Source organism: Dipteris shenzhenensis, chromosome 1 (assembly GCF_047967505.1).
Source record: "Dipteris shenzhenensis isolate YYH24624 ecotype China chromosome 1, Dip_SZ_1.0, whole genome shotgun sequence".
Lineage (NCBI taxonomy): Eukaryota > Viridiplantae > Streptophyta > Polypodiopsida > Gleicheniales > Dipteridaceae > Dipteris > Dipteris shenzhenensis.
In genome coordinates, this window is record NC_141596.1 from 8,638,543 (window position 1) to 8,663,176 (window position 24,634).

General features: G+C 42.0%; 1 protein-coding gene across 1 annotated transcript in view; it reads left to right on the forward strand.

Annotated features, from left to right (window-relative positions):
• The first annotated feature begins 1,253 nt into the window (after window positions 1-1,253).
• Window positions 1,254-24,634, forward strand: part of LOC147905331 (protein NRT1/ PTR FAMILY 7.3-like) — a 71,636-nt gene continuing 48,255 nt past the window's right edge. Inside the window, exon 1 of the mRNA XM_087378952.1 lies at window positions 1,254-1,377. Within this exon, the coding sequence (XP_087235078.1) occupies window positions 1,254-1,377 (124 nt within the window). The remainder of the gene's footprint in view (window positions 1,378-24,634) is intronic.

A 24,634-nucleotide genomic window follows, 5' to 3' on the forward strand; every position in this document is an offset into this window, starting at 1 on the left:
GATGTGGCTTGATGACATGGTTTGATGATGTGGCCTGATGACATGGTACCAATGACATGGCCTAATGATGTGGCACAGGTGATGTGGCTATCGATGATGATGTGGCAGTCATTAATGATGTGGCAACTAAGCTGGCAGTGATGATGTGGCAGTGATGATGTGTCTTGATGGATAAGATGATGTGGCACTTGATGGTGACATGGCAGATAAGGTCTGCCATGTGGCTAACTGTGGATCAACCAGTTAACCCAAGGTCATCTTCAGCGGACCCTAGTTCTATCCTATCTGCCACATGTCTGACTGCTGGAGTCTGCTGATGTGGTAGACGAAATGCCACATGGCCTCGACAGCAAGATGACATGGCTTGTTAGAATCTCCTAGATGCTGATGAAATCTTTGAGATTTCGTTGTCTTCTCCGAAGCTAGAGCCGTTGTTGGTTGGACGTGCGTTGTTGTGCATGGGCACTTTGAGGAGCCACGCTGGAGTTGGCTATGAAGCTTGTCTGTGCACGGAGGAGCCGACGTCGTGAGAGCAGCGCATTAGGTGAGTTGTTCGTTGGTTGAGTAGCCACATGGGCTCTAACGGATGGCGTTGTGTTGGAAAGGGAGCTTGTTGGTGATCGGACGTTGTTGCATGAGATGAGGGAGCTGCCTCTCATTCGGAGGTTTGCGTAGAGCTTGTGGGCTAGCTGTGAGGAGACGCTTGCTATTGAAGGCCCGTGAGCACCTTCGTGAACTGGGCTCATTGGAGTCGGCTCGTAGGAGCATTGTAGTTGCACTGCCTTGTCGCCCGTGATCGTTGAAGGCTCTGAGGGGCTAAGCGAGTCGTTGAAGATTCCGTCGGAGGCTATAGCCCGTGAGCGAGTCGGTGGTGCTGGGCTTGTAGGAGTTGTAGGTAATGCTCGTAGCTTTGGCGCTATTTGCTGGAGCAGGCCCGTTGGCTCTGGTAGGCCAAATCCTCCTCCTCCCTCGCTGGCCAAATCTCCCTCAAACCCCAAAATGAGCTCGCTTCCAAGATCGGTAGCCTCGGTGAAGCCCATATCTCCATGAGAAAATCCATCTCCAAGGTCTCTGATAGCCCCTAATATGGCCTTGACCGCGTGAAATACCTCGGCCCCTTCTCTGGTGAGGCCCCTAGCTACCTCACTGGTGAGTTCCCCGGTGACTATGGCTGGGACACCACTGGGCTCTCTGCTAACCCCGAGACCTTTGCCAAGAATCATGAGCTTGAGGTCATCCACTGCAGATGGGCTATGCTCGGAGCTTTGGGCTGTGTCACCCCTGAGCTTCTGTCCAAGAATGGAGTCAAGTTTGGCGAGGCTGTGTGGTTCAAGGCTGGTGCCCAGATCTTTGCTGAAGGCGGGCTTGACTACCTCGGTAAAGAGTTGCCAAAATTCCTATCTCTCTTTCTCTCAAAACCAGTAGAGCATTAAGCGCTCTCTCTCACAATAAGAATGTCTCACAAAATGAATTAAAATCCTCACAAGGAAATTACTCAATCTCACACAGACGGAAATCTCTCTCAATGAACATAAATTTCTATCAAAGAAATGAAAGGTGGTCTCTTACCGGAAGTGGACTCTCACGGAGAACACTCAAGAGAACTCTCAATCTCACACTCTCTCTCACAAGAAGGATGGCGCCTCAGCAGAAGGCAAAACCATGCTTTGATACCATGACAAAATATGAAGAGGGGAGAGGAGAAGAGTGGAGATGAGGAGAGAGGGCACAGCTAGAGAGCACACCACAAATGACTAACTGTACACTAGATTTAGTTGAAAAAATAGAATATATACAAACCCTTTTAGGGTTAGGGTTAGGGGATCTAACCCTTTCCTTTATACCACTCTATAAGGTTAGTGCTATGCACATATGATCACGTGATGGTGCTATGCACACATGATCACATGATGTTGAGCGTGAACTCTCAACACATGGTGCCCAAGGGCACACACAATCTGATGGTGCCTAGCTCGAGGGCGGCTGCGGCACCCAAGGGATGTGTGGCAAAATCACTATACCTGAGGATCACATGGTTCTCGAGGGATTTGAGTGGTCAAGGGGGATGTATGAGGGGTTAGAGGGGGGTGGCATAGTGACTAGGAAAATTTAGCTTGTTAGCATAAGAAGTACGTGATTGAAAGAAGTGAAAAGGAAAGCTAGAGATATTCACCTCTTTTGCTGAGTTCAAATCAAGCAACCATGTGTACTTTCTCTTCATCCACCAACCTCTCTCTGATCGGGTCATGTAAGTCCATCTCTTCATCATCATCAACTAGTACATTATGATCTTCGAGGTCATCATCCATGTCATCAGTCTCCTTGTGCTCTACCTCTTTTTCATAGCCTATGGTTAGATATGCTTGAAGCTGAAAATAGGCCATGAAATGGGAGGTGAAGGGAACTGTAGGATGGTATCCTCTTAGTAGAGGGTATTTGGCACATCTAATTTTCCAGGTAAGAAAGCCCTAAACCCCAGAATTTTAGCCTCTCGATTAAAAATTTCCAATATTTTATATTAATATATAAATATACCTTCAATAAAAACATCCGTGATGGCGTCGATGGCAACATGCATCCTGCCATGACTTGCAAGCAAAGGAGACAGAGGCTACAGGATAGGAAAGCCAAAAAGCTTGGTCAAGGCACAAGGAACAAATTGCAGGTTGAGGAAAGCAATGACACAGTATCAAAATAGCAAAATGGCAAACACTTTTGCAACATTTGCGAAGAGAGGGTGGGAGAAAATGGAAGGGGAGAAGGAGAGAATGGAAAGGGGAGGACTATGGGACAGAATGGAAGGGAGGGATGTGAGGGACAATGGAAGGAGGAGAGGTAGGAACCGAAGGGGGGATGTGGGAGAGAACGGAGGGGGGGTTACGGAGAGAATGGAGAGGGGATGAGAGAGAGGGAGGGGTGGAAGAGAGAGGAAAGGGTGGAAAGGGGGTGTTTTAGGGTGGAGAGAGGAAAGGGGTGGGAATGGAAGGAGAGCGGGGGAGAGGGGATGCTTGGGGTGCCAACTCCCTTTAGTAATAAAACCCATCAAAATCTTGAGTTTGAGATGGATTTAGCAATATGCCATGAGTAGAAATCATTCAAATTAACATGGTTGTGTTCTACACTAAAAGAGCTTCAAATATGTCTTTACACCTTGAAATTTGTGTGACACATGAAAAAGTTACATTAATTTGAACGGAGATGGTTTTTCATATTTTAGTGTATTTTTCTTTTTACCCCCCCTCGTCCAAAAGACACCCCCCTCCCCCCCGCTTGGGCCTCACATATTATGAAAAATATGTACAAATCTTAAAATCTTGCATATTTTTCAAGGTATATACCTTATATTTTGAGGGTGGGGGTGACAAAATATGAAGAGGGGAGAGGAGAAGAGTGGAGATGAGGAGAGAGGGCACAACTAGAGAGCACACCACAAATGACTAACTGTACACAAGATTTAGTTGAAAAAATAGAATATATACAAACCCATTTAGGGTTAGGAATAGGGGCTCTAACCCTTTCCTTTATAGCACTCTATAAGGTTAGTGCTATGCACATATGATCACGTGATGGTGCTATGCACACATGATCACATGATGTTGAGCGTGAACTCTCAACATCTTCCCTCAAGATACACATCATGAAGTAGGCCTTCCTTCAAGATGATGATTCTAGGGAATCGAAGGACTGAGCATTACATTCCATCACACCCCTTTAATGGGAATGTCCTTCCTCTGCGTCAAACCAAGAGCTAGTCAGTGTTTCTCGAATAGCTCTTTACCGAGTGGTTTGGTAAAGATGTCTGCAACATTCTCTTTGCTATCACAATGCTACAGTGTGATGTCACCAAGTAACACTCTTTCTCTGATGAAGTGCTCTTTGACATCAATGTGCTTTGTCCTGGAGTGATATATTGGATTTTTTGCCAATGCTTGAGCCGATTGATTATCACAGTATATTATTGTTGGCTTTGACTCATCAAAGTAATCTATTTTTGACAATAGTCTTCTGAGCCATATAGCCTCACATGCACCTGTAGTAAGTGCTCTATATTCTGCTTCAGTCCAAGATAAAGAAACAGTTGGTTGTTTGTTTGAAAACCATGATATAGGACCTTGACCAAGGAAAAATGCATATCCCTGTGTCGATCTCCTGGTCTCATGATCTCCGGCATAGTCACTGTCATAGTATCCATGCAACTGTGGATGACTTTCTCTATATTCTATCCCAAACTGTCTTGTACCTCTGATGTATCTCAAGACTCTTTTGGCTGCATTCTAGTGAGACTGTCTTGGATTTGCCATAAACTGTGCTAGTGAGCTTACTGCATAACAAATATCTGGCCGTGTGATTGTCAGATATATAAGAGATCCAATGAGCTGCTTGTAGTATCTGTCATTGACTGTAGGCTTTTCTGAATCTTTAGTAAGTTTCAAATTTTGTTCCATGGGAGTGGCTGCAATCTTGCAATTTGCCATATGAAACTTCTTTAGGAGATTGTCAATATACTTGAGTTGACTCATGAATGTGCTATCTGAATCTCTTTAGAACTCAATTCCAAGACAATAGTGCATAAGTCCAAGATCTTTCATGTCGAACTCTGCAGATAAGTCTTGTTTCAGTTTTCTGATCAAGCTATCCTTGCTTCCTGTCACAATCAGATCATCTACGTACAAAAGTGCAATAGTAATGTCTTCCCCTTGAACTTTGTAGTAGAGAGTATGATCTACATTGGACTTCATGTATCCTAGATCAGCAAAATACTTGTCGATTCTGCTGTACCAACTTTTGGGTGCTTGTTTTAAGGCGTAAAGACTTTTATTGAGATGGCAAACCTTATTCTCCTTTCCTGGTTCAACATAACCTGCTATTTGTTGCATGTAGACTTCCTCGTCTAGATAACCATTGAGAAATGCAGCATAAGTCTCATCATAGTCTTGACCATATTGTTGTGCAAATCCTTTTGCAACTAATCTGGCTTTGTATCTCTGAATACTGCCATTTGGATTGTACTTCACTTTGTATACCCATTTGTTTGCTATGGCCTTCTTTCCTGGTGGAAGGTCGCATAATTCCCAAGTATTATTCTTATACAAAGCATTCATTTCTTCATTCATAGCAATTTGCCATTCTGGCTTGTCTACTATGTCTTTGAAGTACACTGCCTCTTCTGTAGCCATGATGGTAGTCATAAGAGCATAGTTAGTGGTTTCCACCTGAATTGCTTTACCTTTCTGAGCATATGTCAATCTGGCTGGAGGTCTGCTTTCCCTGGTAGACCGTCTGAGCTGTTGTGGCTCTGCTTGGGGTGTTGCTGGAAATTCTCACTCTTCTTCATCAACCTGTTCTGTAGATGACTGTGAAGTCCATGCTTCTATATCCTGTGTAGGTGAGGTTTTCCATTCTGATTCCTCATCAAAGATTACATCTCTGGAGATAATCACTTTGTGGTTGATGGGATCATACAATTTGTATGCTTTGCTTTCTTCACTGTAGCCAACCATGATGCATTTGCATGACTTTGCATCCAATTTTCTGCGATGATCATCATGTATGTGGGCATATGCTATGCCACCAAATATGCAGAGATGCCCAATGTGTGGCTTTTGTCCAGTGAATGCTTCATAAGGAGGCATACCCTATATCAGTTTGGTAGGAAGCCGATTAAGCAAGTAGTTTGCTGTAGGTATTGCTTCTGCCCAATACTGATTTGGAAGATGCTTTTCACTAAGCATTGCTCTAGCACTATCTGCTAAAGTCCCATTCTTCCTTTCAGCTCTTGCATTCTATTGAGGAGTATCTGCACATGTGAATTGTCTTCGAATGCCGTGATTTCTGCAAAAGTTCATGAATGCTGAAGACATGTATTCACCCCCTCTATCTGATCTCATGACTTTGATCTTTCTGCCTGTCTCGTTTTCTACCATGGCTTTGAATTCTAGAAATCTAGAAATCACTTCAGATTTCTCTTTCAAAAAGTAGACCCAACAATATCTGCTGTAGTCGTCGATGAAAGTCAAGTAGTGAAGTGAACCATTGATGCTACGGGTTTGGGCATAACCCCATACATCTGTATGTATCAAATCAAGAATACCTCATGCACGAGAGGTACTTTTGACAAAGTTGGTTTGCTTTTGTTTGCTGAAGCAGCATGCTTTGCAAACTTTTCCAAGAAACTGTAGCTTCGGAGACATGGCATGCTTATCTGGTACTATAGCTAGCATTCTATATAAGCATCCTTCCTTGACACCTTTTGCTACTAGCTGACATCTTTTGGATTTGTCTCTGATAGTGCATTCATCACCGTCGAAGATGACTTTGTAATTGTGTTCCGTCATTTGACCTACTGACAAAAGGTTTTGCTGAGCTTCGGAACATATAGCACATCTTTCACTAATCCTTTCATACCAGTGAAATTGTTCATAGGGATAACACATAGTCCCTTGAACTAGATTCGGTGAATTGTTTGCTGTGTAGATGACATTTTTTTGACCTTCTAATGGTTTCATCTCTGTGAACCATTCCTGATGATTTGTCATGTGAGATGATGCACCGCTGTCGATATACCAAGGATCCTGTTCCACTTGGTCGACTTGATACATGTAATCCTCTTTGGGATTGAAATCAGAGTTTAGGTACACTGTATTAGTCTGATGCATCCTTGCTTGCAAGAAACATATTTCCATGTTAATTTGCAAAATGACTGTGACTAGAATGTCCACCATGATGATTTCCTCTGCCTCGAGAATTCCCTCGATTGCTACTGGATTGACCACCTTGGTCGTACTGCTTCTTGCGGCAATCTCTTTCATAGTGTCCAAACTTGTAATAGTAGTTGCACTGAATGTTTGACACATTGGTGGATGCATTCCCTCATCCTTGGAATCTTCCTCGGTTGGAATGATTTCCTCTTTGCTGATTTTGATGTTGCTGAGGATGATGCTGATGCTGATGCTGATTCTGGCTTTGATTTTGTTGATGATGACGCTACCTCTGCCTTTTCCTTTGCCTCTACTTTTGTCTGAAGTTGTAAATGCTTGATCATTAGAATGACCTTTTCAAGCTTGAATAGCTTGAGTCCTGAGTTCTTCACCAAGTAGAACTGACTGAAGTTCTTCCCGTGTTAGAATTTGCCATTGAATGGCAATACTCTAGACTAGATTCTCGTATCCCTCTCCTAGTCTATTGAGAATGACTGGTGTTGTGACAACAGATGGAGTAGAGCTACTTGTGGCTAGATTGTCCAATGGTCCAAGTGTAGACCCATTGACATACTCCCATTTGTCTTGAAGTACAAGAATGTTCTCCATTCGGTATTTCCATGTACCGTAATTGGAGTTGTCTAACTTAGCAGATGCCTCTAGATTGAAGTTGCTAGTCGACATGGTGCAAGAAATGTACTCAAAAGTGTCATGAAAAGCTTTGTATGAATCAACTGCAAATACACTGACTATGCCAAGTGAAATCTCTAGACTATGCAATATATAAAATCTAATCTATATTACAAGGCTTGTGGAAATGATGCTGGGAATAGCCAAGAGGATGTACAAGGCTAAAATGATGTGCATGATGCCATGAGATAGCCGAATAGGCTTTACAATGGTGGCATGTGTGTGTGAAATCAAGTGCTATCTGCCCACTGAAACAATCTGCAATGCCTTTCAACTCTGAAGTCTACTCACTGAACTGATGAATGTAAGGTTTCAGGTCATGTAATGATGTGAAATCGTATGTGAGCATATGGACTGGGTACTAGTCGAGAATTTTAGTCATGGCTTAGATTGGTAACTTAGGGAAATTCAAAGCGTCCCCTCTATGGCGATCTAGTCTACTCTGATCTAGATCTATACCAACCGTCGATCGATGAAAGAATAGCAAATAATTCCTTTTCTTTTGTTCTTTTTAAGTGCTAGGTCAGATGCGTCGATGTAAAGGCAAATGTGCATGAAGGAAGTGGTTTTGTCGATGAGGCTCAAATGTGAGTGTAACTTGTGCCGAAATGTGTGCGTGATGTAACAAGCGCGTAGAGCACGAAAAAATGATCGACATCCTTTTTGGAGCACCCTCAAATTCTTCCTGGATCAAGAGATACAACTTGATCTATGTGGAGGGGCAAAAGGAGTGCAAATGTGCTCAATGATGATCTGTCACTATGAGTCACATGTAGTGATGATGTGGCACTGTGCCTAGCAAGATGTGTGCTAGTGAAGCCCTATGCTGAGGTGGCAGGAGTGGTCACATGAAGTGACTATGGACCACTGTGTGTGCCTGCAGAGGTCAGTGCTGTCTGGACAGCTGAGGTGGCACAGATGATGATGTCAGCAGATGACATGGCAATGATGATGTGGCACCGTGATGTGGCCAGATGATGTGGCTTACTGATGTGGCAGTGATGATGTGTCCTTGATGACGTGGCAAGTGACGTGGTAGCTGAGCTGGTAGGGGTGATGTGGCAACCTCACGGGGCTACTGACGTGTTAGATAAGGTGATGTGGCAAGTGTATGAGACTGCTGATGTGGCAAGCACGACTGACGTGGCAGATAAGGAGATAAGGGTGCCATGTGGAGACCTATTGATCACACCTTGGCTAACCTAGACTGGGTTAGATAAACTAAGGTTAAACCTCACCTAGGATTGGCTTGACCAACCCTACCACTGTGGTTACAGTTTGTGGATTGGATAGGGTGAGGTGGGGTGCCACGTGCCTCATCGTGGGCAGCCAGAATCTTGTCAAGATTTTGAAAAAATCTTAGAGATTTCATCTCCTTCTTCATTGGAGCTTGTTGGATGGAGGAAACAGCCTGTGGATGAGCCTGCAAGAGGGTCATTGCTAGAGGCGTAGGTCGGGCAGTAGCTCCTTAGAGGTTGTAGAAGCACTTGGTTGCAGCCACGTAGGAGAGCCTCCCGCCGAGGGAGTCCATGAGTATGGAGGCGCTAGATGGCCCTTGATGAAGCGAACAAAGGTGTGGATGCCTCAGGTTGCTACAAGACGACAAGGAATCCGTGGAGCCTGTGCACCGTGATGCAGGTCGAGGAGGTAAGATTGCTCCCTATTTGGGTGTGCACTTTCTTCTTCTACACTGTGTATGTGCAAGGAGGGACATTCTTCATTGAGGAAGGGCTGTTGGCCGAGGTGGTGCTAGCTCCTCCGATCTACGATTGCCTTTTGGTGCCGATTCTGAAGAAGTGTACAGTTCTTGGGAGCGATAGGATAGATGGAGTTCTTCTATGGAGAGGCACCAGAGACACTGCGAAGCTTAGGGAGCTCCTTCTACGGAACAACAATATTTGGGCAATTATCTGATTTCGGTGCTGGTGATGGTGGTGACGAGCATCATAAGTGGCTATGGTGGAAGCAATTCATTAGCGGTGGCTAGGAGTTGTAAGAGCTACTGGAGCCATTGTGAGTCATAGCCGTGGCTGTCAAGCAGCTCGTTGTGTAGATCTAGGCTTGCTGGAGAGCTTTGTTGCAGCTGCCTTAAGCATTGTGCTTAGACCTTAGGAGGCATTGCTGTTGTGGAGTAGAGGCTAGACTAGTAGAGTCTGTAGGTCACTGTAGAAGTTGAGGCTGCTACCACTCTTCGAAGCATGCTGCTAGATGGGTTGTTGGAGTAGATTTGTTGAGGAAAAACCGGCCAGAACCTCTCTCTCTCAGTCATCAAGGATAAGAACATCTCTATCCCAAAGAACTCTCTTATAGAAACAATGAATCTCTCAAGAAGAATTCTCCCTATCTTTCTCTCTCTCTCACCCGGAGTAGAACTATGAACGGAATGAATCTCTCTCAAAGAACTCTAAAAGGAGATGATGGAAATCTTCTTTCAATGGACGGAATTTTCTCTCAACAAAAGAGAATGGAACACTCAATCTCTATCGATCTCTCAATCTCTCAATTACTCTCACATGAAGGATGGCAATGCCTCAACAGAAGGCAAGGGAGCTCTGATACCATGACAAAATATGAAGAGGGGAGAGGAGAAGAGTGGAGATGAGGAGACAAGGCACAGCTAGAGAGCACACCACAAATGACTAACTATACACAAGATTTAATTGAAAAAATAGAATATATACAAACCCATTTAGGGTTAGGGCTAGGGGATCTAAGCCTTTCCTTTATAGCACTCTATAAGGTTAGTGCTATGCACATATGATCACGTGATGGTGCAATGCACACATGTTCACATGATGTTGAGTGTCAACTCTCAACAAGGGGGAGATGAAATTTTAATATTTTCCCCTTACATATTTGAAAATTTTAAAGGAAATCCATGCATATTATATATGGATCTTGTCCCCCCATACCCTAGATTTTGGACTAGGGTAGTAACATATTACATATTGAGTTGGCACCCCAGGAGGGGATGGAAGAGGTGTGGAGGAAAGAGGAAGGGGGGTATGGGAGAATTGAGGAAAAGGTTTGTACCTTGAGTGGTGGAGGTGGTGGTGATGGAAGGGGAGGTTGTGGCGAAGGAGGAAAAAAGGAGTGGTGGTGGAGGGGATGGAAAAGGTGGGTGGAAGGTGAAGGATAGACGGGAAGAGCTTGACAAAAAAAGTGGGGGGGGGGGGAGATAGACGAAAAAAGTGGTGGTAGAGACGATGGAAAAGGCTAACAGAAGGTGTAGGATGGAAAAGGATAATGGTAGGTGTAGGATGAAGGGGAGGAGCTTGATGGAAAAAGTAGTGGTGGTTGTTGTGGGGGGGGCAGATGGACGAAAAAAGTGGTGGTGGAGGGGATGGAAAAGGTGGACAAAAAGTGGAGGATGGAGGAGAGGAGCTTGGCAGAAAATTTGGTAGTGGTAGGGAGGAGCTTTGATGGAAAAAGTGGTGGTAGTGGGGGTGGAATTGGTGGATGAATGGTGGTTAAGAGAAAATGGAGGTGGATGGAAAATTTGGAGGTTTGGCAATACTTGGAGATGGAGGAGAGATGGTAGTGGCTTGCAAAAGTGAGGGGAGACAAATGAGGGGCAGGGGGGCTTGTTTGGTGGTGTTTTTATAGGATGTGAGGGGTTTTTTTCTCTCGATCTCCTTCCATTCTTTCAATTGAAAAATAGTATCTATCCCACAAGTCCCCTCTGAAAGATCATAGTGGTAGGGAGAGAAGGAATCTAACACTAGGAATGGAAAGGAAAGATAACAAGCATAATGGAAATGAAATGGAAAGAAAATGAAAGCAATGGACAAGTACGCACATGAGATGAAAGAGCTTGATGTTGACTGATATTTTAGACAATAGACAAGTACAACATTATATAGTGTGCCACTAAACTCTAGAAAGTCACAATGTCTATGGGATATCTCCCAATATGACACGTGGCATGTCTAGGAGTCACTAGACTATAAAATCACACCTAGACCACCTAGAACACTCATTTTAGATTCACTTTGGCTTCATATTCCAACACCCCCCCATGAAGGCAAGGTGAAAGACTACTGGAATGGAACCAAGAATAGAACATGACAATGACAGTCATCAAACTGTGCACCCAATGAAACACAGAGGCTAAAGTCTAAGCATGTTCCAAGCACTCTCATGGCTTGAGGCTCAACATGCTCAGAGGCTCATGTTATAGCATGGCTACATGACCAGCTCATTGGTCTAGAAATACACCAACATCTTGAAACTCGGCTAGGCCTGATAACGAGACCTATCAAAGCCAATACATATGGCTCCCATAGTACATCCCCCCTTGGCTTCATAACAGGACATGTTAGGAAGCCACACACCAAAAATAGGAAAACCAATACATCTTTTTAGGAGGACTATCCAAGGCAGAGGACCTTTAGACTTAATGAAAACCAAACACTCAATACATATCATTTTAGGGGGACTACCCAGGGTGGAGAACCCCAAAATACATCAAGCTATAGGAATAATAAAAATAGATCTCTTAGGAGTAACAGATGTTCTCCAAGTAGCCACTGCACATGTGTGCACATCCATGTGAGACGATGATGATGTCGAAGAAGCACTAGGTAGGAACGCCCCAAAAGAGATGTGTTGGTGAAGTCCATGGGGTACCTAGATGGAGCACTCACATAGTCTTGGGAATCAAGCTCTTGGTTATTGTTCTTGTTGTGTGAGTAGGTGAATAAGGTGAGTCACACTGACTCAACCATTGTTAGTTCTTATCTACTATGTATGGTTGTGACCTTAGTAGTGCTTAATTGTATTGTGTGGGGTGAATATGAGCTGATTGTGGAGGAGGCTGTTGCGCCCTCCTCGTTGCTTCCTATATCTCTCTTCTTGTTTTTTCTTAATATGGTATCATAGCTACTGTTCCTTGCCTTCTGGTTGCCCAATTGCTTGTGGAAGCTTGCGGGAGTGCTTCTTCTACTCTAAAGCTTCGAAGTGATGAGAAGAGATCTCGTTTTTTGGACTGAAGTAGCAATTTCCAACTTCTGTTTGGCTTGGGAGCTATCCAATTGATGTCTTCTTGCTAAGGCGAGATCACTATTACCCATAGGTTGCTCGTGGGAGATGTATTTTGACAAAACAAAACTCGTTTTTATTGTTTGGGTGTGATAGAACAGAGCTGATCTCTTTTTTAGGACAACTACTACTTGGTTTGAGCCAAGCAAGAGGTATACATAGCAGTAAGAAGCAAAAACGCCTCTCCAAACCTCATCGCCTAGCTCTCTGGAGGTTGTTTGTGAAATGTCTCTCCAAAGCTCATTGCCCAGCTCTCTGGAGGTTGTTTGTGGCTGAAAAAAACTCTCCTACATCTCCTATCAAGTAAGGAGAACCTTCAGCTTGAAGATCTCGTTTTTTCTCCTAGACAGCTTTTGGAGACTTCAAAAGTGATATATGACTTGCTTTCTTCCTTTTCCAGCACCAGCACCCCAAAGGTTTGCTACATCCTCATACATCATTTTTTGTGGAGTCTTAGTCTCTCTATAAGCTACGAGGACTCTCGTGTTCCTCCAAACACAAAAAGTGCTACTACTGTTTTTTTGTTCAAAAGTGATCAAATTGTCACTTTTCGGACTGTTTATTTCTCAAATTGTGTGGATTTGGATGCTAGTTTGAACTGACAAGTTGGAGGCAAGTATACAAGCTCCGACTTTGCTTTTGGAACAAGTTCATTTGGATTTACTGTCAAAAGTTATGAGCTTGGGAAAATAAAAAAAAGTCACAGTTTACAACTTCTGTCAAATTGTCAGATGTAGTTGAAACCAAAAGGGTATTTCTTTTCACACAAAGTCACCACTTAATCGATTGGAGAAGAACACAATCACATCATGAAAGCAACAACAAACTGGGTACAATCTCCCCCCCTAGATGAGTTGCTCATGCTTCCTCATCTAGAGTATTTATGATATTTCATAAAAGCACCAAGGAGCCAAAATTATCCCTCTCATCCAAAAATGAGGGATTTGCTTTACATAGCCATCTTAGGGCCCAAAATGAATTATGTCCACTACAAAATATATTGCTCAAACTTGCAATAATAAAACAAATACAAAATTTGGCCCATGGCCATATATAATGCACTGTGCGACACCTCGATCGGTACCCTCGCACTAACTCCAATCCTCATTATGAGTTCCATCACCTGTACTCAAGCTGCCAATTACATTAGTTATTAACAATCGATTGAACGAATTACCGAATCAACCAATCCCAACATAACTGTGCTCAAAGCATAATAATCAAGCACAACACCAATAACACTAGCGACATCAGTATTAACATGGAATCACCCACAATACCGACCATCTAGCATGGCAAAATACAAGCTAGTCAGGCGTCCCCAACTAACCACACAAAGTATCCACTAACCCTCGCCGCGTCCGGTGCACTCCTATGGAGCACTTTGCCATAGTCATACTTGACTAAAGTAATAATATCCAAAGCAAGATATATCATAAAATATAATTTCCGTAACATCCCTCTTGCTTGGATTGCAACTAACCTCAGTTGCGTGTTTGATTATAGGAACTAATGAGGTTTGGGAAAGCTCGAGAAAACCGCTTAGGCATCCATTGAGCATCATCTCTTGGATGATTCTTAAATTTGAGCAAGTATTTTTTAATATAGACATTTCCTTTTTGGGTCGAGGTCCGGCTGTTGATGATCAATAATGCAGTCAGGTTCTAGAATTTCTTCTTCATCAACAATCAATGGAGCCTCTTCATAGACAGGATGAATAGGTAAAGTTCCTCTGAAGGGCTTTAAAAGGCTGATACGGAAAGCATTATGTATTTTCCAATTATCAGGTAATTCAAGCCTATAAGCTAGATCATTGATTTTTTGAATCACCTTGAATGGTCCATAAAGATGTGGGGACATCTTGATTACTGGCCATTTCTCAACACTCTTCAATCTTCTTTTCTCAATCTGAAGAAGTACATAATCACCTTCTTTAAAAAGCATGTGTTTCCGTTTCTTATTAGCTTGTTTTGTGAACTTCTCTTGAGCGATTACAATGGCTTCTCAAACCTCTTTGAGAATATTTTGATAGTCATGGGTAAATGCATCTGCTGCCTCTACTCTATGGGTCAATCATGTGATAGGAATAGGTAAAACCTTCCCATGGATAATCTCAAAGGGTGCTCTTCCAGTTGCAAAATGAGGAGTATTATTATAAGCAAACTATAAGAGATGAATGTATTTGTCCCAAGTCTTTGGTTGACTTCCCGCATAAGCTCTTATCATATCCAAAATAGTATTGTTTGTAACCTTAGTTTGTCCATTCGATTCTGGATGAAAGGCTGATGAGAAATCTAACTTAATGCCTAAATTATGAAATAATGCAGTCTAGAAATTACTACACAACTTCGAATCTTGATCAAACACTATAATCTTTGGCAAGCCATGATGAACAAAGATATGCTTAATGAATAAATGTGCAGCTTCCTGAGCTGTTAAAGTCTTCTTGCATGGGATGAAATAAGCTTGCTTACTAAAGCGATCTACTATCGTCCAGATCATATCATTTTGATTTGCTGTAGTAGAAAAACCACCAGTTATGAAATCCATAGAATCTATTTGTTCCCAAGATTGTGTAGGAATAGGCAAAGGCATTAGCAATCCTGGGGTCTTTCATTTGTAACTCTTGATCTTCTGGCAAGTGATGCATTCGGCTACAAAATTAGCCACATCTTTTCTTATAGTAGGCCAATGAAATTCTCTTGCTATCATTGTAAAGTGGCAGTCACTCCCCTATGTCCCATATATGGTGGTTGGTGCATTTCCTCCATTACAATTTGTCTAGAGGGTCGAGTGATGCATAATTTCTTTTGATAAAAGAGGTATCCATCATTGCATGAAAAGTCCAACATAGGATTCCAATTGTTATTCTCTAATTTGTTCCATATATCAGAAAAGTTTGGATCCCCTTGATAAGAAATCTTCATACCTTCAAAAGGGTGGGTCTCTATAGCAGTGATGTGATTAATACTTGGCTTTCTGCTAAGAGCATCAGCAACTACATTCCCTTTTCTAGGTTGATACTAAATCATGGGCTGAAAACTCTGTATAGATAATGCCCACTTGATATGCCTATCGGATATAAGTGGCTGAGTCAACAAATGCTTGATACTTTGCTAATCGGTTTTGATAAGAAACTCAGATCCCATCAAATAATGTTTCCACATTCATAAGGCATGCACAATAGTGGTTAGTTCTTTATCATATGTGCTATAATTGCATTCCGTTGGTTTTTAATTTTCGTCTCTCATATGCTATTGGATGTCCATCTTGCATGAGTACGGCTCTAATTCCATATCCACTAGCATTGGTTACAACTACAAAGAATGGTCTAGAGAAATTGGGTAGTTGCAACACAAGAGCTTGTGTGAGAGCTTCTTTCAAAGCTGTAAAAGATTTATCTTGACGCTCAGTCCATAAGAAATGCTTAGCTTTTCTAAGAAGGTCTGTCAATGGATGTGCAATGTATGCGAAATTTCTGACGAACTTTCTATAAAAGCTACACAATCCCAAGAATGATCTTAATTCATGTATATCTTAGGGCTTAGGCCATGTGACTATGCACTCAATCTTCTTTGGATCTACTCGAATGCCATCGGCAGATACAATGTGACCCAAATACTCTATCTGATTTTGAAAGAAACTGTTCTTTTCACGATTTATGTATAATTGATTTTCTTTCAAGAGTGAAAAGACTAGCTTCAGATGTTCCTTATGCTCCTCAACATCTTTGCTAAACACCAGAATATCACCGAAAAATACTACCACACAATCTTGGTGTTTAAAAAAGATTTGGTTCATCATTCTACTAAAAGTAGCTGGAGCATTAGTTAGCCCAAAAGGCATATTAGGAACTCATAATGTCTCGTGTGAGTTCTAAAGGCAGTCTTGTATATATCCTCTTCTACCATACGAACTTGATGATAGCCAGATTTGAGATCTATCTTACTAAAGACCTTGGCCCCTTTCAATTTATCCAAAAGATCATCAATCTTGGGGATTAGATATCTATTCTTCACTGTGATTTTGTCTAGTGCACGATAGTCTATGCACATTCGATAGGTTCCATTTTTTCTTTTTGACTAATAAGACAGGTGCTCCATAAGGAGAACTACTGGGTCTTATCAATATTCTCTCTATCAGTTCCTCCACTTGCTTTTGAATATCCTTTTGTTCTAGTTGATTGACTCTATAAGGAGCCTTGCAAGGTGGAGTATTGCCCGATAGAATTTCTATCCTATGATCTTCAGGTCGAGAACTTGGTAGTCCAGGTGGTAAATCCTCTAAGAAACAATTAGAAAATTGAGAAAGAAACTTTTGGTGTGTAGGCTTAGTGTTTGGCTGAGTAGCCGTTATCGTATTCACCAAAATTAGATATGTCTTCTCATGTTTTCTAATTGCTCTTTTGGCTTGTGTGTGGTTGAGTAAAGGACTGATCTCAGGTCTCATTGAGCTTTTCAGACATATTTCTTGTCTGTCCTTCTCAATCCACATTTGATGTGAATCGTAATCTATCTTAGGATTATATTGATGCCTCCATGGCATTCCTAAGATGATGTCCACTCCCGGTAGGGGTGCCACTAGAAAGTTTCATGTATCCTTGTAGGGTTTGATTGAGATTTCAAGATTCTTGACTTCTATAGTGCAATTGTACTTTGTTTTGGTAAAAGCAGCTTTAACCTTATAGTTAGATGGGAAAGACTTTAGGTTTAGCTTTGCTAAGGCTCTTTTCGAAATGAAATCATGTGTGCTACCATCGTCATGCAGAATAACAACCTCTTTGCCATTAATGAAACCTTTCATTTTTAGAAGAGCATGACAATTATACTTACGTCCCTCTTGTTTGGCTGCTTTGTCGTCAATCATGTGCACTTTTGCCGTCAGGGTCTTCTTTCTTTCAAGACACTCAGTGGCTATGTGTCCCACCTTGTTGCACTTGAAACACCTTATTTCTTTCTTTAGAAAATTTCCACCGTTCAGCTTCAAAGGAGAATCTATATTCTGTGGAACAAAACCATTTTTAGATTTAAAGAAGGGCTTTTTATTAAATTTCTTTTTCTTATGGAAGGGTACATGCCATTCATAATCTTTCCCTTCTTTTAGGATTCCATTCTTCCTTTCACAATTCATTGCAAGAGAAATTGCAGAGCTCAGTGAGCGAGGATGAAACATGTTAATCTTGGCTCTCAACTTAGACTTTAGACCTGCCACATACTTCCTGCGTTGATCTCGCTCATTAACTTTCTCTAAGGATTGTAATTGGATCAACGTTTGCGAAAATCTATCAGTATATGTGGAGATTGTTTCCTTATCGAACTGCCTAAAAGTATCCCACTGTTGTCTAGCTTTTGCTTTGAAATGTGAGGGAAGAAAATCTCTCTTGATGAGCTTTTGAAAATACTTCCAAGATTTTGGTCGCTTTTTACTGTGCTTAGTGATGTTCCACCAAAGTGTAGCACTCTCTACTAAATGATTTGCAGCACATTTAATCTTGTCTTTTTCAGAGAATTTCTCCCATGAAAAATAATTATCTAACTGATTGATCCAAGACAAGACAGTGTGTGCTTCTTTCTTTCCATCAAAATTTTGAAATGAGAAAAATTTTCTACTTATCTTACTCTCCTTCCTTGAATTATGTGCTCTCAGTGTGGCTTTGACTGTCTTGATAATAAGATCATCCTCAGAATCATCGTCAGATGATACATTGTCAGATGAATGCCTCTTTCTTTTCTTACTATTGATTTTCTTTTCCAATCTCTCCCTATGCTCACGCTCATTGGCCAACTATGCCTCTGAAGTGCATCTAACTGCTCTTGGAGTGTGGGTGGTTGTGGCTGGTGTGCCATGATAATGCGATAAGTACAAATAAAGTGGAGCAGAGAAAGATAAGGATACTAAGTGTATGATAATTAAACGAATGAAAAAGTGTAATTCGAGTGTATGTGGTAAGAAATGGATGGTGGAAAATACTAAGCGTATGAAATATAAAGCAAAAGAAATCAATTATCTCACTCTTTGATCGGAGGTGAAAAGGACTAGAGTGGGAGATATGTGACCGATGATGTCACTCGTAGTCATCTTTGCACTCGAGTGATCTCCAATTAATTGTATGGGTTCGTGGTTCCAATCGCCTTCTTGATTCAAGTGTCTTCAGATTTTGCTTTGCTCTCTTTTTTTTTTTTTTCCAATGCCTTTGCTTATCGGTGGAGTAGCCTCCCCCTTCTGTGTTGAAGATCGCCAAACGTCTTCTTTTTAAAAAAAATAAAAATAAAATTTAGAGCCTTTACCCTTGCTCCATCTATATGGTCAAAGGAAAACTTTGACTTGTGGACGCTAAAGTCTACAGGAACGACATTGCCAATTCTAAAGGAAAAAGCGAACTGTCTACAGATATAGTCTCTGAGAGGCCGGTCAGCTGCTCTTGATTGCGGTGCAGTCAATGGACTGTGGGTTACACAGCGTAGGCATACAGAGATGCAGCAGAGAGGTGCGTGTCGGGCGGGGCAGAATCGATTCCCAATGAACTTCAACAAGGGCTACCAAAGTAATGACAGCCTCTGTGGCAACACGACAGCACTGCATGTGAACAGAGACTGTCGATGGCTGTAGATCTCAGACTCTGCACTCTGGTGCACGCAATGGGTAGCTGTACTGTGAGAATTGAGTAAAGGTAGCGCCATCGAGGATATCAGACTTGGTCAGAGACTATTCAGTGCTCTGAAATCTGTGAGGATGCGGTAGGATGGTGCACACAAAAGACAAAGTCTTGCAAGCAGCTGCAGGTTTGCAGACGGGCACACACAGTGGGAAGCTCTTGGTAAATCTGCAATAGGCGTGCTGAAATGCCACAGATAAGTGCACCAGGCAAAATTTGAGGTTGCTAGAGTATTATGGGCAACACGGCTGCACTGTGCACGTATCCTTTAATGCAAGGCTAAGTCTAGGGAATCGAATGGTGGAGCCACAAGCGGGCGCCGAGCTGCAGTGAGCCGCTACTCTTATTGGTGACTCCTGAGTCCTGACTACTTGAAGGCATGAAATCCAATTAGTTAAGATGTAGGCTGGCTACACATTAGGACTTTGGGAGTCTACTTCAAAGTTTGCCAACAATCAGTTGTAGTTCTCCCAAGATGATGATGCCAGCCTAAGTACTTGGTGTGATCTACATGGCTCAAGACCTAAGGCTCGATGCGCACTTTCCTGAATGCAAAATTTCTCTCCCTTTCAATTTCCACACGAGGGAGCTTCTCTTTAATTCCTTCACAAGAGCATGACCAAAGCTCTAATACTAGTGAAACCAAAAGGGTATTTATTTTCACACAAAGTCACCACTTAATCAATTGGAGAAGAACATAATCACACCACGAAAGCGACAGCAAACTGGGTACAATCTCCCCCCCTAGATGAGTGGCTCACACTTCCTCATCTAGAGTATTTATGATATTTCATAAAAGCACCAAGGAGCCAAAATTATCCCTCTCATCCAAAAATGAGGGATTTGCTTTACATCGCCATCTTAGGGCCCAAAATGAATTATGTCCACTACAAAATATATTGCTCAAACTTGCAATAATAAAACAAATACAAAATTTGGCCCATGGCCATATATAATGCACTGTGTGACACCTCGATCGGTACCCTCGCACTAACTCCAATCCTTGTTATGAGTTCCATCACCTGTACTCAAGCCACCAATTACATTAGTTATTAACAATCGATTGAACGAATCACCGAATCAATCGATCCCAACATAACCGCGCTCAAAGCATAATAATCAAGCACAACACCAATAACACTAGCAACATCAGTATTAACATGGAATCACCCACAATACCGACCATCTAGCATGGCAAAACACAAGCTAGTCAGGCATCCCCAACTAACCACACAAAGTATCCACTAGGACCCCCGTTGCATCCGGTGCACTCCTATGGAGTACTTTTCCATAGTCACACTTGACTAAAGTAATAATATCCAAAGCAAGATATATCAAAAAATATAATTTTCGTAACAGTAGTTGCAGGCATGATATTGCAATGTTCATGGATATATGTGTTGGTGCCTAGTGGTTGGATGTTAATGTCAAGTAGCTTGATAGATGCTATGCCTTGTCAGTGATAGTAGCAAAGTGGCATTTTGAGTCCGGTTGATCCATTGAACTAGTAACTGAAGTTTTCAGACTGCTGTCAAAAGTGTGTAGGTGCCTATTTTCAGCAGCAAATATCAAAAAATCCTTAAGGAATTTGGATCTATAGTGAACTAGAAGTTTGTAGAGCCATGCACTGGCTACATTTTTGCTTTTGACAGTATTTGCATCCAAGCTAAGGTGTGAAAGATATTGACAGTCCAAATTGCAGGAATCTATTTTTTTTGTAATTATGGCAAATGCAAGTGGGTCTAATAATATCATTCAGATTGTTGGTGAGAAATTAGATTACCATAACTATCCCATTTGGAAATTTAGAATGGAGAACTTTTTGATTGGAAAAGGCTATTGGGATTTGGTTACAGGTGATGAGAAAGAGTCTAATTTGCCAGAAAGAAATGCTACTATAGAACAAGTTAAGAATCATAAAGCTTGGTTGGAAAGAGCATGGAGGGTACTTCACTGGTTTTCAATATCTATTTTAGATGCCATGGTTATGCAAATTCTGAACTGCAAGTCTCCCACGAATGCATGGGATATCTTGACAAGATATTATGGCACAACTACAAGTGCCAGGAAAATTCAGTTGAAGCAAAAGTTCAACAATATGTCAAGGCAGGGTAGAACAATACAGGAGTACGTGACTGAAATAAAACCATAGCTGATCAATAAGCTTCTACTGATGCTTTTGTGGATGATGATGACATGGTTGCAGTCACTCTGAATGGACTTGGTCCCGAATATAAGTCATTTGACACTTCTATTTCTGTGAGGCAGAATATGCCGGATTTCAATGAGCTGGTTGCTCTTTTGATCCATGAGGAAGTGAAGCCTAGGTTGAATACCAATGGCAGTAGCTCAAGGAATAGTGATGCAATGTTCTACTTTGATCAGAGAGGCCGTGGTGGATGACACAGAGGTTCATTCTGTGGTAGAGGTGATGGCAGGCATGTCCCTAAAACCCTTAGTTAGTCACCTCAGAGAGGAGGTGGAGCCTTTAGAGGTAGGGGGAGAGGTGCTTCTCATGGTAGAGGTACTTGGCTACTGATATATGGTATATTGATTCGGGAGCATCTAATCACATGACATCACATGGAGAGTGGTTTGATGAGATGACTCCTGGTGTGCATGGTTATGTTTGCACAGGAGATGATACATAGCATGACATTACACACAAGGGTGTTATGCCTCTGGTGATGCATGATGGTCAGACCAAGAAGCTGCATGAAGTGTTGCATGTGTCTTCAATCACCAAGAACTTGTTGTTTGTTGGACAAATGGCTGAGTAGAACTTACAAGTCCAGTTTAATAAGGATGGATGCTTCATTGAGGAGTTTGGTAATGGCTACAAGTTGATTGCGAAAGGGAAAAGGCAAGGAAGAATGTCTACTTTAGATGCAGGCATGTCGGAACTAAAGGTTGCTATGTTTACCCATGGTATGGGTGTTGTCTCTGATTTGGAAATTTGGCACAAATGCATTGGTCATATTAATATTCAGAAGCTGAAAAATATGCAGCATAAAGGCATTGTTGTTGGCCTACCAAAGTTCAAGTATACTGCTTTAGAGCATGTTTGTCCTGCATGCCAGTTTGGAAAACAATCAAGGTTGCCATTCACTAAGCATCTGCAGGAGAGTAGTAGACCTTTGCAGTTGATTCACTCTGATGTTTGCGGTCCTGCACACACTACCTCGATGGGAGGTTCATCATATTATGTCACATTTATTGATGATTTGAGTCGGTATACATGGCTGCATTTTTTAAAACATAAGGATGAGGTCCTGCCTGTTGAAAAGGAGTTTGGGTCATATATCACATGCTTGAGATCAGATAATGGAGGTGAATATCTGTCAAATGAATTTGATGACTTCTTGGCCTATCATGGGATTAGATGGGAGCTTACATGCCCATATACACCACAATAGAATGGAGTGGCTGAACGTAATAATGGGGTGATTGGTTCATGTGGTAGAGACATGTTGAATGAAAAGAACTTACCTGATTATTATTGTGCAGAAGCACTTACAACTGCAGTGTATGTGCTGAATCGCACTCCTACTACTGGCATTCATATGCTCACACCATATGAGAAATTGTATCGACAGAAGCCTTATGTCAGTCATTTGAAAGTGTTTAGTAGTTTGGCATATGTGCATATACCAGATGAAAAGAGATGGAAGTTGGATCCCAAAGTTGAAAGATGTGTGTTAATTGGCTATGCACAGAACCGAAAGGGTTACAAACGCTACAACCCATCGACAAGAAGACTATGGTGAGTCGGGATGTTTTTGATGAGCTGGAATCTTGGTATGGCAAGCCGAAAATGGTTGCTCCAAATGATGCATCTGCACATCATGCATATGATAAAAATCAGCAAATTAGTACATCCATATATGGGCCTACATCTACTGGTTCTACTACAGTGAATCCTTGGTCTGGCAGGTTATGCAATTCCACTGACACTCCTATGTCAGTGAGGGGGAGAGATAAAGGGAAAGCCAAGGTTGTTGAGGTGCTTTTGCAAGCTGAAAATGATGTCCCTGGGCCATCAAATTGTGGCTATGATTTGTCATGTAGTGACAGTTTGGATAGTGAGTTGGGTATACCATCTGTGTCCATCTGTGTCCACACTTGGAGTCAAGGGAAGCAGGTACATACCTCCTCATGAACAAGGAGAGTCAGGCACTCCAGTGAGAAGGTCACAGAGAGCCAGGTATCCTATTGACAGGTGAACTTATAGTGGTTATGCTACTTGGCATTATGCATATATGATAAAAGTTATGGGACATACTGAGCCAACTATCTTTGGTGAGGCTATGCAACATGGTCATTGGCAGAATGCCATGGATGAGGAGATGGATGCCCTTGCCACTAATTAGACTTGGGATTTGGTGGAGTTTCCTAAAGGCAAGAATCCTATTGGTTGCAAATGGGTCTACAAAGTAAAATGCAAGTCTGATGGATTAGTGGAAAGGTATAAAGCAAGGTTGGTTGCCAAAGGGTATGCACAACAGTATGGGCTAGATTATGCAGAAACTTTCATCCCTATTGCCAAGATGGCAACTGTGAGAACTATCATAGCATTGGCTGCTGCAAATGGCTGGAAATTGCAACAAATGGATGTTAAGAATGCTTTCCTAAATGGTGACTTCTTGGAGGAAGTCTATATGGTTCAGCCCAAGGGTTATGTGCACCCTGACTATCCCAACTATGTTTGTAGGTTGAAGAAAGCTCTCTATGGGCTGAAGCAAGCACCTAGAGCATGGAATGAAAGGATCAGTAGATACCTGCAAGAGCTTGGTTTTGCAGTTGGGAAGGCTGAGCATTCACTGTTCACAAAGAAGACAATTGCTGGATATGTTGTGATTGTGATTTATGTTGATGATCTAATTCTGACTGGTAGTGATGATGATGGCATTGCTGAAATTAAGAGCAAGCTGAAAATGGAGTTTGATATGAAGGATCTAGGGGACTTGAAGTTATTTCTTGGCATAGAGGTGTTGAGAACACTTGATGTGGCATTTGGCTTATGCAGAGGCAGTATGCCTTGAATATGCTGGAGAGGTTTGGCATGAAGGATTGCAAACCAATGGATATCCCCTTGGATCAAAACTTGAAGATGATGGCTGATTCTGGAGATGAGATTGATGACATTACCATGTATAGGCAGATGGTTGGAAGCTTGATTTATCTGACTATTACTAGGCTTGATTTAATATATGTTGTGGGACTCATTAGTCAGTTTATGCAAAAGCCACGGAAGCCTCACTTGGATGTAGTGAGGAGGATTATGCGCTATGTCAAGGCAACATTCAGTATGGACTCTCTATGAGTATGGAAAGGATATAGAACTAGTTGGATACATAGATGCAGATTGGGCAGGATGTGCCTATGATAGGAGATCCACCAATGGTTATGCATTCAGCCTTGGTAGTGTAGTGGCGAGTTGGAGTAGTAAAAAGCAACCTACAATGGCATTGTCTAGTACAAAAGCAGAGTACAGAGGTGCAGCATTGGCTGCATGTGAGATTGCTTGGCTTCAGAAGCTTCTGCAGGATTT